Source organism: Mya arenaria, chromosome 1 (assembly GCF_026914265.1).
Source record: "Mya arenaria isolate MELC-2E11 chromosome 1, ASM2691426v1".
Classification (NCBI taxonomy): Eukaryota; Metazoa; Mollusca; class Bivalvia; order Myida; family Myidae; genus Mya; species Mya arenaria.
The window spans coordinates 46,704,575-46,718,728 of NC_069122.1; the positions used below are offsets into that span (position 1 = coordinate 46,704,575).

Consider the following 14,154-nt stretch of genomic DNA (forward strand, 5'->3'; position numbering starts at 1 on the left):
TTACAGATCCTATATATCTGCTTCTATTTATATATGCACTATGGTGGCATATTTATCCTAATGTTTCTATACTAGGCCTAAAAAAAAGATACATTTGGTTCGGGTTACCCGACCCTACCTACGGAATAGGCCCTACCGTTTTTATAGTCAGTTTGAAAAAAAATGAAAAATAAAATGAAATAAAAAATATGTAGTTTAAACCTTAAATGCTTATACAGAAGATATAATAGCTTTAACACCATTCTCCAATGATGAAAATGATATTCTTATAGCCTAATAAAAATAATAATCATTAAAAAAAAGCCTACCTACCCTACCTATTTTTGAAAAGGATGTAACCCTAACCAAACAAATTTTTTTAGGCCCTAGCGTAAACAAGAATGCACTAACTGATGAATTACTTAGTTATGAAATAATGACTAAATGCAATGTTGGTTGTCAGCATCTTTCTTAATGATAAAATCAGAATCACTGGGCCAAACACTCTGGCAGATTCATGAGTGTAAACACTGAATATTGGTTCAACATAATTATGATACTCAAATGCTGTGAATACATTCTGGAAGAACACAATACATGTACATAAAACAAATGAAAACAGCAATATTGGTTATAGAAACTTCAATGACAGTCGACAGCAATCATGATTTCATTGAAACTGTTCATTGAAAGTCCACAGCAATGCCTGTTTCATTTAAACTGTTCACTGACAGTCGATAGCTATCATGGTTAAATTGAAACTGATCGTAGACAGTGAAATAATGCCTGTTTCATTTAAACTGTTCACTGACAGTCGATAGCTATCATGGTTTCATTAAAACTGATCGTAGAAAGTGAAATAATGCCTGTTTCATTGAAACTGTACACTGTCAGTCGATAGCTATCATGGTTTCATTTAAACTGTTCACTGACAGTCGATAGCTATCATGATTTCATTGAAATTGTTCACTGACAGTCGATAGCTATCATGGTTTCATTGAAATTGTTCGCTGACGGTCGATAGCTATCATGGTTTCATTGAAATTGTTCACTGACAGTCGATAGCTATCATGGTTTCATTAAAACTGTTCACTGACAGTCGATAGCTATCATGGTTTCATTAAAACTGATCGTAGAAAGTGAAATAATGCCTGTTTCATTGAAACTGTTCACTGTCAGTCGATAGCTATCATGGTTTCATTAAAACTGATCGTAGAAAGTGAAATAATGCCTGTTTCATTTAAACTGTTCACTGACAGTCGATAGCTATCATAGTTTCATTAAAATTGATCGTAGACAGTGAAATAATGCGTGTTTCATCGAAACTGTTCGCTGACAGTCGATAGCTATCATGATTTCATTGAAATTGTTCACTGACAGTCGATAGCTATCATGGTTTCATTGAAATTGTTCGCTGACAGTCGATAGCTATCATGGTTTCATTGAAATTGTTCGCTGACAGTCGATAGCTATCATGGTTTCATTGAAACTGTTCACTGTCAGTCGATAGCTATCATGGTTTCATTGAAACTGTTCACTGTCAGTCGATAGCTATCATGGTTTCATTGAAATTGTTCACCGACAGTCGATAGCTATCATGGTTTCATTGAAATTGTTCACTGACAGTCGATAGCTATCATGGTTTCACTGAAACTGTTCATTGACAGTCCACAGTAGTCAGTGAATTGAAAATGTTCATTGAAAGTCAACAGCGACCACGGTCTATATAACTTGTTCATTGACAGTCCACATCGATATCGTTTTATAAAATAAACTGTTCATTGACAGTTCACAGTGATCATGGTAAAAAAATACGGTTGCATGTTTTAAGTCCCCGTTAACCTAGCATCAGACGAATTTCAAAGGTATACTCGTCAAACCATCGACAGCCTCCGTGCCTGTACTTGTCGCATGCTCCGAGAATTGCCTTGCCAAAGGGTGAGCATTTTGTGCTCCGGGAGTCGCTAACCTACTTGTAAATTGTTCTGGTGTAGAAGCAAGGTTTTCAAGGAGTCTGTATTCTTGTATTGAAATATATAGTCGATGCCTATTTGGTTTTAATGGCCATGTTTTAACTATAATTCCGCTGATCTGATGTGTCGCCTGTCAAGAGCGCGCATCATTTGTAGTGTTTTGACAGTTCAGGGGCCTTAACTCTGTAGTACATACAGCGAACGGACACAATCAGTGTATAATACCAAAAAGCACTGCTGAAAAGGTTGTAAAGATAAGAAAATAACTGTTTAAGTTAGAGAGTACACATGACATTGTGGCGATGCTGACGAAAGGCCGGACGAACAAGATCCAAGGCCAGTAAATTCCTATATAGATCGCACAACTATTTAAAATGAGAATATAACACAGAGTATACCAAAACAAAAGAATGTCCTCAGCTTGATCTTAAATAAAATTGTTCGAGTAATTGGGAACTGGTTTCTTCTACACACACATTTAATTACTCCGCATGAAGTGATCATTTCAAATCAGATAACAAAGGAAGAGAACGTAAAAGAAAACCGAAAACAAAAACTATAGGGTTTATTGCAATGAACGTGTGTGTCTGAAAACTAATCATTGCCAATTGTTCGTCCACCAAATTATATTCGCGTTTAAAAGGCGGGTCCTCGGTACACAGTATTAGACGAGCGTGTATTTCTGGCGCTCATACTCGATGAGATGTTCAAAGTTCCACTCGTCATACCAGCGGCAGCTGCCGTGTTCGTACTCATCACAGGAGACCCGGGACTGGCCCGGCTGTCGGGCAGGGAGAGGGGGCTCCGGCGGGCGCTTACCCAGCGAGTAGAAACTCTTGTAGTAGTACCTGTGAAGTGACATGGTTTTGACATTATATTGAAAACATCCATCCATCCATCCCCTACCCTACCCTACCCTACCCTACCCCCTACCCCTACCCTACCCTACCTTACCTATTTTATTTATTTATTTATTTATTTATTTATTCATTCATTCATTCATTCATTCATTCATTCATTCATTCATTCATTCATTCATTCATTCATTCAATCATTCATTCATTCATTCATTCATTCACTCAAAATTTGTCCTGATTCGTTTTATTCATCGAATGTTTCATTGATTAGAACAAATGTACATGTATGTGTATGTAGTCGTACATATATTTCATTACCATCGCTGAAGGATGTATTTATGCCCTTTTAGCACCTTGTTGGCTTTATGTACGGACAGGGGCTCACACTTTCCATCGGGATCCATGTTATTCCAGAGGAGAGCCCTGCCTTTCCGCGGCCGAGCCCAGATACCCAGTTCTGAAAAACATAGTGAACAATGAATTAAGAACTCTGACCCGTCCATATGTCCGACCTTCTGTGCAACTTACCACAACGACGACCATTTAGAACTCCATGGCCATTTTCAAATCAAAAACAACATCGGATGTATGTGGACGGTTAACAATGTCAGAAATCTTTACATATAACTTCACTACAAGTAGATCGCGTAGTAATTTTATTTTGGCAGTTAAACATAGTGACTTCACTCTTGAGTTCTTAATTGATTATGCAATAAAACACTTCACATATAATCAATTTAAACTAAGATATATATGCAACATTAAAAACCGTTAAAACACTTCAATTAATTAATTCTAGCATTAAAAATTTAATGAACTACTTCTTCTGATGTTCCGGCATGCATGTACATCCGGGGTTGTTTTCGATGGAAAACGACAGAGGAGTTCCATAGGAACGACGAAAATACAGGAAAAAGTCAGACTTTTAATAGAAGCCTATTTACGAAATCTATACCTGTAAAATCTGTTTCCCCGCCTTCTTCTACAGTGTCCAGGTACACGAGGATGGTCGCGATCCTGTCCCGCTGGTCTGTAAGCCCCTCCGTACAGTCTGTGTGGGACTTGTAACCTGTCGGGGAAAACACACATTTATCCAAAATGTGTCTAGATGTCCGCCAAGATGAAGACTCGACCATGGGTCATGGATTCGAGCCCCACCGGGACTACGTTCTTAATTGGCATCTCATTAAAAGCGCTAGTACTCGTTTCTATCAATGAGACGGGCTGGAACGTGATTCATATCAGCTGTTTCCATATTCGATCTTAAATTAATAAGTACCAGCTAACTTAAGAAAAATTCAAAGATCAAAAATGTGTATAAAAATAAAGTTTAAATTCTGGTCCCAATTTCTCGAAACTTCTTAAGTCTCTTATAACAGGATTAAGATAATCTCACTATTTTTGTTGTTCTATAAAATGTGTTATATTTACTTTTTCAAGAATTTTTAATAATTATGTAAGCATTATCTGTATGATTATCAGAATAAACCATTTTTCATTTATCAAAATCCATTTTCAGTATGTATTCTGGCTAATTGAAATAAGCGACTTAAGCCTGTTAAGCTTAAGAAGTTTCGAGTTGACTTACCGATCCCCTCAGGATATGACGTAATCTGAAATTTCCCACCATTGGCTGGTTCCAGGCCCGTAGCTTGAAGGACCCGTTGTTCAAAAATGGAGGCAAACCGGCTCTCACCCGGGTAGAAGGCCGTGCTATAGCTCCAGTTGCCTTTAAACCAGTCTTTCAGCTGACTAGAGAAACTGGCGTTGACACACGTGGTCCCTGGACAAATGGATGGGTTAAAGAAAGTTAAAATATAATAGCATAACTACAGTCACGCCCCGGCATAGCACATAATTATATTTCGAAGCGCGAAAGCCAAAATACTCCCTAAGTTATATCAAATAAAGACGCAAACGAACCCTTTCCCCAAAAGGCGCACTTTCATCAGTTTAAGCTAGTTAAAAAAAAGTGTGGACGAAGCGAGTGTAATGGTCAATGAAAATAACATGTACAAATGTATAAAAGCTCTATTCTTTCCCCCATCATGACAGTGAGTGAAGTCAACATTGAGTATCCGTCTTAAAGATGGCTAGACAGTTTCCTCTAAAACGTGAAAGCAAAAAATTAACCATAATGACTTATATAGTTGCTGCCATCTTAAGTAAATGTTTTAAAACCTTGGGAAAAGGTTGACGCGTAAAATCGCTGTTCAAGATTATATGGATAGATTGTTCATCAGCGCCACGCCGCTACGATATATCATTTCAACTAAAACTTGGCTTTACAGTCATTGGTCCTTTTCAGACACCAACGAGGCCACAGCAACGAAGAGTTTCAATTACGACTCAAAAGGTAGAACATATTGCCCAGTGTGTATGCGTGTACCTTCTGTGAAGTCCCTCGGTGAAACCGGGGTTCGTATCCCATGATGTTTCAGGTGTTTCCTAAGCGTTGATATGGAATCAAAGCAGAGGAGTGGATCGTCTGCTGTCTGTTCCGTAATGTGCTTGTTGTGTACGCGCATCAAACCGTCACATTCTTCCTCCGACAGAAATTCTTCATATAACCACACTCTGTGAAGAAGAAAAACAAAACAACTAAATCAGAACCAACTACAACGCTGCTTTGTCTTTGTCTTCCCTGAAACTGACTTATAGTTTCTAAGGCATAAAAACACAGGTAGTTCAAGAAACTTTAATATCGATAATGTACATTCAATAACTTACTTTACACTGCTGTTATTTGGTTTCTGTGGCAATAATTCCATCGCTGGAATCCTCCTTCCGTCTGCAAATATCTTCTTTGGAGCGATTTCTTTCTGGTAAGTTGCTTTGAAATTCTTTACTTCCTCTGGAACATTTTGTTTGTTTGCAGTTAGTTTATTGTCGTTAGTTGTGACTTTGTTCATACCCGTTTTCGCCTTCTTGGTCTTTTTAGTATGAATACTCTTATTAGCTGCTGAATGGACTGGTTTATTTTTCGTGTTCTTAACTGGTGCATCTTTCGTAACACGAGCGTCATCGATATCATCTTCTATATGTGCAGGGAAGAGTTGTACTCTTTCTCCCACCACGTTTCCATCGTCATTTATTTTCAGATTCATTGGCAATTCTTTTATCACTTCTTTGACATCTTGTTTATTCTCGTTGGGCTCATGTTCATCTACAGTAATCGTCTCATCTTCTTCACCAATCATCAGATCTTCTGGACGTTCTCGAACGTTCTTATCGTATGTTTCTTTATTTTTCACAATGTCGTTTTCATTTGTGTCTGGTTTGTCTGTTTGTCTTTCTTCGAATGTGGCCTTGCTGGTTTGTTCAACACTGTTGATGGAATTATCATGTCTTTGTTTTGATGAATCCGTTGTTTTATTAAGGGTTTTTGCAACGACTACTAAGCTTTCATCTTTAAAACCCGTATCATTTTCTCGTAAAGTTAGTCCAACATTATCATTAGGTACTGTCTGTTTGTCTTTCTTCAAATTATCAATTGTAACCAGCTTCTTCTCAACGTTTTCCAGTAAGCGCTCGCTAGCATCATCTTTAGTTGTAACGATGGCACTGTTGTCTGTGTTAAAAGTAGAGGAAATCTTTGGATAAACTAGGATGGTCAATGCAATACCCATTACAAAGAAAAATGTAAATTTAACCACATCACTGTGACTGTTGTTTCTTGCAATCTGGAGTTCTTCCAGCCTTCTAAGCCTTTCATTCAATTCGTCTCGTTCATTCGTTGTTTTATCAGATTCTTTGTCTTCACTATTGTTTATTTTAATAGTTTCCTTCGCGCGTTTCTTTACTTCTTTGCCCATGATACACAATTTAAATTACCGGATATGATCACATCACATAATCTGCACTTATTCTTCAAATAAGAAATGCTATTTAATTATGCATTTTAAATAATTCCTGATTATACTTTTTCTGATCACTATAAGTCAGGTATATTTATGAAACAATGATATGATTGTGATTTTCTTTATCATTGAATGGTATGAAAACTCACATCTTAATATGATAATACTATATATTAAGTTCAGACATGACCGTTATTTGTTGATAATTTGTTCCTATCTATAACTTGCGTCTGTTATCTTTGAACGCGGTCAGCATCCATCAATAATCCATACGATTGAGATAAATAATTGTATGAGCCGGGTATTCAAAATAGCGGTACCCAATCGCGACTAAGACAGGTAACCAATGTAGCGACACTCATCTGCGTATAAGCAGCGGCACTTATGGGCGTATACGACGGGTATTCAGTCCAGCGGCAGTCATGTACGTTAATGCCGGGTATTCAATATAGCGGCCCCCATGTGCGTATATGCCGGGTATTCAATATAGCGGAATTCATATGCGTATATGCTGAGTATTTGATATAGCGGGACTCATGTGCGTATACGCCGGGTATTGAATATAGCGGCCCTCACATGCGTATATGCTTAGTATTTGATATAGCGGCACTCATGTGCGTATACGCCGGGTATTCAATATAGCGGCCCTCATGTGCGTATACGCCGTATATCCATTCTAGCGACACTCATGTGCGTTTACGAAGGGTATTCAATATAGCGGCCCTCATGTGCCAGATGTGCGTATACGCTGAGTATTAAATGTAGCGGCACATGCATATGTGCGTATATGCCGGTTATTCAATATAGCGGCACTAATGTGCGCATACGCTTGGTATTTAATATAGCGGCACTAATGTGCGCATACGCTTGGTATTAAATATAGCGGCACTAATATGCGCATACGCTTGGTATTAAATATAGCGGCACTAATGTGCGTATACGAAGGGTATTCAATAAAGCGGTACTCTCGTGCGTTTACCCAGCGGCACTCATGTGCGGATATGCCGGGTTTTCAATATAGCGGCACTTGTGTGCATAAACGAAGGGTATTCAATACAGCGCTACACGTGTGTGTCATGATACGCAGCGTCAATCATGTGCGATTATTAAAGAGGCACCCATGTGCTTGAACGCCGGTTATATAATATAGCGGCATTCATGTGCGTGTACGCTGTGTATTCAATATAGTGGCACTCATGTGCGTGTACACCGTGCATTCAATACCATGGCATTCATGTGCGTATACGCCAGGTATTGAATATAGCGGTTCTATTGTGCGTATACGCAGCAGCAGCGATGGCCTTCGCTGAAATCCGTATTGTACATATATGCATGAGTGCATGAGGTGTATAAGCTGAGCATAGCATTATATTTCATGGAAAACGATGTTGCATAGACACAGTGGCTACAAATTTACCAAAAAAAATGCTGTTGCACTAGCTAGCATATTCGCAGGACTTATTATAATATTTTGCCATAGTCAACAAAAGTTCACATACTTCACAACAATTCAATATGATCACGCAAAACATCGACAGAAGAGCGATTGGGGACTACAAAGGATCACGAGTTCTCCTTAAAAAGGCATTGCAAAGCCGCGGACCTAAAGGGGGAAGCGGGGCTCGTCAATATTAGATATAGTAAAGAAAATAAGCGCCCAAACCCCCGCTATCAGTCTGTGCAAAAGCATGTTGCCATTTCCGTAAATTTTAATATTTAGCCAAAGTATGATGCATAAAAATGTAAATATCTTCTTGTACTGGTATGTAGGCAAAGATTCATCTATTATTATGTCTATTTGGCAAACTGTGCTTATTGCAACTACAAGTATGTACACATGCAATTAGCAAAAAGTGTTGTCTGCTCCGACTCGGTTGAGTTCGTTTCTTGTGGTCCGTAGCAGTACGTAAATTGCCGAGTGTGCATTCGGACAGGTGCTCGCTGGGAACAACAATTTTCACAGTTGGTTGTCAATGAAATTCGTCGGCTAAAATAACGATTGCAAGGTAATATTTATGAAGATTTTGACCCAAGTTCTTGTGAATGATAAATACGCTTTTACCTTTCTCTCGAAATAAGGTTTTAATTGTGTATTGATCGTTTTAGCTCATTTTTATTGGTGGTAACTTAGGACGCTTAATTGGTGGGTGGGGTAATGCTCATAATTAATAATGGATTAAAGTCTTGGGTACCAGAATGTGTTCATGTTTTCATAACTGTTTTTATCTTTAATATTGTATGGGTAACCCTCTTTAAATATCAAATGAAATGTTGATAAAATACACAGTACATTTCTTTCATGAATTGAACTTAATTATACATGTGAATTGTTCCCAAGTCTGAGCAGGACATTATCAGATTCTGCTACATTTTATATTTGGTATCTAAATGGATTTTTTATATAAATTGCTTTCTTTTCTCTGCATTTCAGCACAATGTAAACATAAAAGTTTTCAAGAAATCATCTCTTAAAATCGGGTACAAACTAGCTGGGAGCAAGATGGCGGCTCAATCAGCGGAGACGGAAAAGACTGAAGAGCAACTTCAGATGATTAACATAGCCAGGAATGCCATCAACTACATAGAAAAATATGAGCGATATGAATGCCAGGAAAATCTTGGCTTCATGCAGACACACTGGATGCTGTCAACAGATGATTTCCGATACCCTACAGATGCCCCAATGGGGCTTATCAGTAATATAAATCCCCAGAACTCTAACACCAGTGTAATACTCATTCCTGAGGAAGAGCATAGTCAGCCCTTAGATTACAGAGAACTTCACCAGATTGTTCGTGAATTGACCATGGGACTGTTTGTTTTAAATCAAACACCAACTTTGTCCCTTCAGGCAAACTTTGATCAAAGTACGACCTGTCAGCTTCCCCCAGCTTACCAAGATACTAGGATCGGACAAATAATGATCAGTGTGGATTATATGATGAAGGCCTTGTGGCATGGGTGCTATTTTCCTAAGGATAAGAGAACAAAGTTTTCAGAGAAATGGAGGTCAAGTTTGGATGTAAATGCCAACGGAAAACCAGAAACGAAGAAGACATTGATAACAGAGTTTCTTCAATGTGGTTTGTATAAATATTTGTCATGACATGTCATTTTAATTCATCCACAGCATTTTTTTTTTATTAACTTTGTTGGTTGAAGTCTGCAAATCTTTCACTGGTTTAACGCTGTTCAGACTTGCTCAAATTCCCGATTCCATTTAGCATGGCTTGATGTTGACACCTAGCACTAATGTAAGAACTTGGTCGTGTTCATTCAAAAGTCTTATTTCAATGATTGTTACCTTCCGAAGCATTTTTTGTTGGTTTAAATAGTAATTACATCAACATGACATGATCGAGGATGTACATGTACATATGTATATAGTTATGAAAGGTTTTTTTTAGAATATGTTTATTATACTATTTTGTGAAAAGACTTAAAACAGAAAAAAATGAACAAGGGCACAGAATAGCAGTCCAGGTTATTTAGAAATAGCCTTTTTAGTTCACATTTCTCTGTGGGGATTAATTGTACAAAATCCTGATATATGTTAATATCCTCCTGATCTGTAAACATTAAGGTAAAAGATCCTTGGGTAGGGTTCCTGTCTTATCTTTGTTACTGCCATTGATTTGATCCATCCCCAATGCATGACACCAACAGCGAGTTTTGGTTGCAAATCCAGATAAATGACAATAATCTCTATCATTGATCTTCGGTAATTGTTATTCATTTATAATCCCAAAAGAGTTAAAGTGGTCTTTTAAATAAATAATGGTCTAAAAACTCTTCATCGTTGAAATCATGTTTTTTTACAGGTCTTCAAGATGTTACAAAAGATCCAGACTACACAGATATTTACGACAAGCTCCCCATTGAAGCCCCAGGGGATTCGGAAATGGCAGAGGAACGAAGATTTTTTATGTCTCATGCCGACGATCTCATGGTACAGATGACCCTTTTCCAGAACCATGTTTCCCATTACAAAGACTTATTTGTAATGGACTCAAGTTGGGTTGTATCAAGTGTAGTCAAAGTTCTCGATGACAAACTTGACCATGTCTCGTACGAGCGGCTAAACTCACGTCTTCAACTTCATGAGCAGCTTATTAAGGAAAATCTCGGGAACAAGGCAGAAATAAGGCGGCAGCTGTATCTTTTGAAATTCATCGCGTACATGACCCCATTTCTGATCGGCATGAAAAAAAGAATGAAAATCCCTGACATATCAAGGCTACTCCCAAACTTAACAGGTATACACAATAATAATATATACTCTTGTATTAATTTGGGAATCACTTCACTTTTTTCTGAATCACAATTGTACTAAAGTCTGGAGTAATTTTGATTTTTATATATGATATACAAATGATAGATTTTCATTTGCTTTTATTAATCTATTTTCAAGTACATAGCTATATTTGGATTATACCATGGTATATGTATTGACCCAAGAGTTTTCAATTTATCGGTAATAGGCGAACATTTCTGTTTAGTTAATCAAAGTCTCCTGCATCAAGCATTGTTTGTTAAACAATCAACCACTTTAATTCTGTAAACTCAATTCGTGTGATTTGTTTGAAGTTTATATCAGATTTTGAAATAAATTATCTTTATATAACTCTTTGAAAATCTTACACAATTAACTCGCATGAAGGTTTCTTTTTAAAAATTCTATTTGAATATCATTAACATCAAGGTAAATAATAAATGTTTGCATGTAAATACTGAAATAGCGATTAGTTTGAATTGAGGCTTAGCAAATAAAATATTTGTTTCCGGTTTCCTGACCTGCCCTAACTTTTGGCACCAGACTCTAATTAGGAATTTCCTTTGGACAAATTTTAGTTACCATTGTAGTTTTTTTCCTTTTCAGTATATATTTTCAGTACGAAAAATGCATAAATGTTTTTAAAAAGCACTCCAGTTAATCCAGACAAAATGGCAACATTTTTAAATGTGAAAATGATATTAAGACACAGCTTGAACTAAAAAGAAAAAAAATCCTACCAACAGCACAATCAAAGTGTTGAACCTACTTTCTTTCTGTGGATTTTCACTTTAGTGACCAAAGAATTAATTTATCGTCTGTCCGCTTTCTGCTGGGTATGGATTTTCGGACCTATTTTTTGGCAGTGTGACCGGAAACAAACTATAACTTTTTTAAGCCTGAATTAACATTGGATCTTAGAGATTTTTAAACTACACATGTCTTTTTCTAACAGATAAACATTCTAAAAAAAGTAAGAGGAATGATGTGTTGCGTTACAAGATATTCATGTATGCATTGTGACTTACAAAAAAATAAATCACTGGTGTAATTTTTTCATTAAAATCTAACCTACTTGTTTTGACTTGAATTACACACAATATGTGTGATGTCACAGAATTTAAATAACAAAAAATTAAGATGGAGTCACAGACACTTTTGATAAACATTTTACTGATTATTATATTTATATATATATATATATATATATATATAAATATATTTTTCAACTTTTAAATTGTGACAAATCTATATGTTTCGGTTGGGTAAAAAACGTATGTAAAATTTATTAATTTAATTGAAATGTCATCTTTCTTAAACTTCAACTAATTCTTATAGTTACCACAGACAGTAAGTAATAGATTATCGCCTCGGGCATACATACATTCTCTGTCTTTTTTTCAATTTACACATATTTGGTTTTAAGTTTCAAAAGCTATATTAGAAATTATGGGCTATCTTTCTTGGGAGTTAGTCTTTTGATTCTTACATATGGCTCCAAGTCTAAATACCTGAAATTGATGTAACAACATTTAAATTGTCTTATAATGGACAAAGAAATTGGTCAAAATTTGTCATAAAATTAATATTCAGAGGATGTTAATATGTCCAAGACTCCAAGTTCATATTATTATCGAAACCAAATTGCCTGAATTTGATAAGATTCCTGTAAAATTATTGTGTAAACTCTCCTGAACCGTAAACATTGTCAGTTTCTGGTTTGTGTGGAATTTATATAACAAATTTTATAACCTGTGTTATACCTAATCATAATGTTTAACCAATTTCATTTATTCAACCTAAAACCAGATATTAGTGTTATTGTTTTCGCTGGAAGCATCAATATAAATAAGAGCAAAAACTTCGACCCTTCCCTATGATGGTAATAAAGGCCGATTGTTTAAGAACTTTGTAAAAGTTAACCACAATGTTAACAGAATTATTGTAAACTTTTAAAGCTGCACTCTCACAGATAAACCATTTTTACAGCTTTTTTATTTTTTCGTCTTGGACATAGCAAAGTTTTGCATAAATGTCTGCAAACCAATGATATAAGATTGCTGACAAAAAAATCAGATCGTAGTTTTTCATATTTCTGTCGAAAATTAATGTTTTATGGCTTAAGAATAATTATGCATAAAAGATCAACTTTTGGACTTAAAAATAAAAATCAGCGATCAAATTTTTTGTCAGCAGTCTTTTATAACTGGTTTCCATGGATTTTCGCCAAAAAATGTTCGTTCAAAGACAAAAAATAAAAAAGTTGTCAAAACTTTCAATCTGTGAGAGTGCAGCTATAGAGGTGAAATATCATATGAGATCTTCACAGTTCTAAACATATGGCCAATTGTAACATATTTTTGTTAAAAAAAATGCTCTTTTAGTTTTTAAGACAAATTTTATTTGAATATTAAAGTTAAACTTTGAATTAAATGAGTTGCACTATTTAAACTGAATATAAAATTGAATTAACTGATCTGATGATATTTTGTCATACGTTTAATGTTCCTATAATGGTCCAACACTGTACACAGTTATACTATGGGATAATCTTTATGGGCTGCATTTATTTGATATTATACACACATTTTTTTTTCATATTTGTATTTCTTTAAAAGCTCTGAAAAGCATTTAAAACTTCAAATTGTTGAAGTGCATTTAAGTTATCTGTAAACAAACATGGTTTGAATATGATTGTATTATCTCATATTTAAATAGACGCCGAGCTTTACATAAAATTTGCATTTAAACATTGATACTTATCTCCAATACAAAGTTCGAATTGACCGAAAAGTTCATATAGGCTACATGGCCAAAAACAATTCTGCCTTTGCATTACATGTGGGTTACATGTAATAAAACAGTAGGGTTGGTTAGTAGATTGACCACAGAGTTAGGAGGAGTTTCTTCTCAAAACGTTAAATGTTGTTTTTTCACTTTCTTCAACTTTCTTACCATATTTAAAAATGCCCGTAAATCGAATGAATTTTTTTTTTTGCAAAGATTATAAAGAAAACTAATTATTATATTCTGTATCTCACATAATGGTCTAATTGGTTTAAGATAGAAATATCTACAATACTGTATTGCAATGTATTGATGGAACGGATTTATATGTTTTGTTGACGATTTAAATCATTGCCAGTTTGGTAACCCAAAACAAACAAATTAATTATTTTGGCCTAAAGTTTGAAGTTTTCAACATGTTAGAA

At 35.8% G+C, this 14,154-nt stretch overlaps 2 protein-coding genes across 11 annotated transcripts in view; one reads left to right on the forward strand and one right to left on the reverse strand.

Annotated features, from left to right (window-relative positions):
- Positions 1–2,500: 2,500 nt before the first annotated feature.
- On the reverse strand, positions 2,501–6,739 carry LOC128237063 (uncharacterized). Its single transcript, XM_052952256.1, has 6 exons — positions 5,540–6,739; positions 5,199–5,386; positions 4,398–4,592; positions 3,765–3,878; positions 3,128–3,266; positions 2,501–2,800 (listed from the first exon to the last, which is right to left on the reverse strand). The coding sequence occupies exons 1-6, from the start codon at positions 6,622–6,624 to the stop codon at positions 2,617–2,619; spliced, it is 1,905 nt and encodes a 634-aa protein (XP_052808216.1). The 5' UTR covers positions 6,625–6,739; the 3' UTR covers positions 2,501–2,616.
- Positions 6,740–8,594: 1,855 nt separating this feature from the next.
- LOC128232771 (ankyrin and armadillo repeat-containing protein-like) overlaps positions 8,595–14,154 on the forward strand; it is a 45,764-nt gene continuing 40,204 nt past the window's right edge. For all 10 annotated transcript variants that reach the window (XM_052946550.1, XM_052946559.1, XM_052946504.1 and 7 more), the window contains exons 1-3: positions 8,595–8,675; positions 9,101–9,752; positions 10,491–10,925. In XM_052946550.1, coding sequence (XP_052802510.1) covers positions 9,170–9,752; positions 10,491–10,925 — 1,018 coding nt within the window. In that variant the 5' untranslated portion in view covers positions 8,595–8,675; positions 9,101–9,169. The remainder of the gene's footprint in view (positions 8,676–9,100; positions 9,753–10,490; positions 10,926–14,154) is intronic.

Bases quoted from the DNA above. Each gene is read 5' to 3' on its own strand.
- LOC128237063 (XM_052952256.1), bottom strand. From the start codon at position 6,624: ATGGGCAAAGAAGTAAAGAAACGCGCGAAGGAAACTATTAAAATAAAC. The intron at 5,387-5,539 runs GTAAGTTATTGA...TCTTCTTCACAG, and splicing joins CCAAATAACAGCAGTGTAAA to AGTGTGGTTATATGAAGAAT. The intron at 3,879-4,397 runs GTAAGTCAACTC...TTTCCCCGACAG, and splicing joins GTCATATCCTGAGGGGATCG to GTTACAAGTCCCACACAGAC.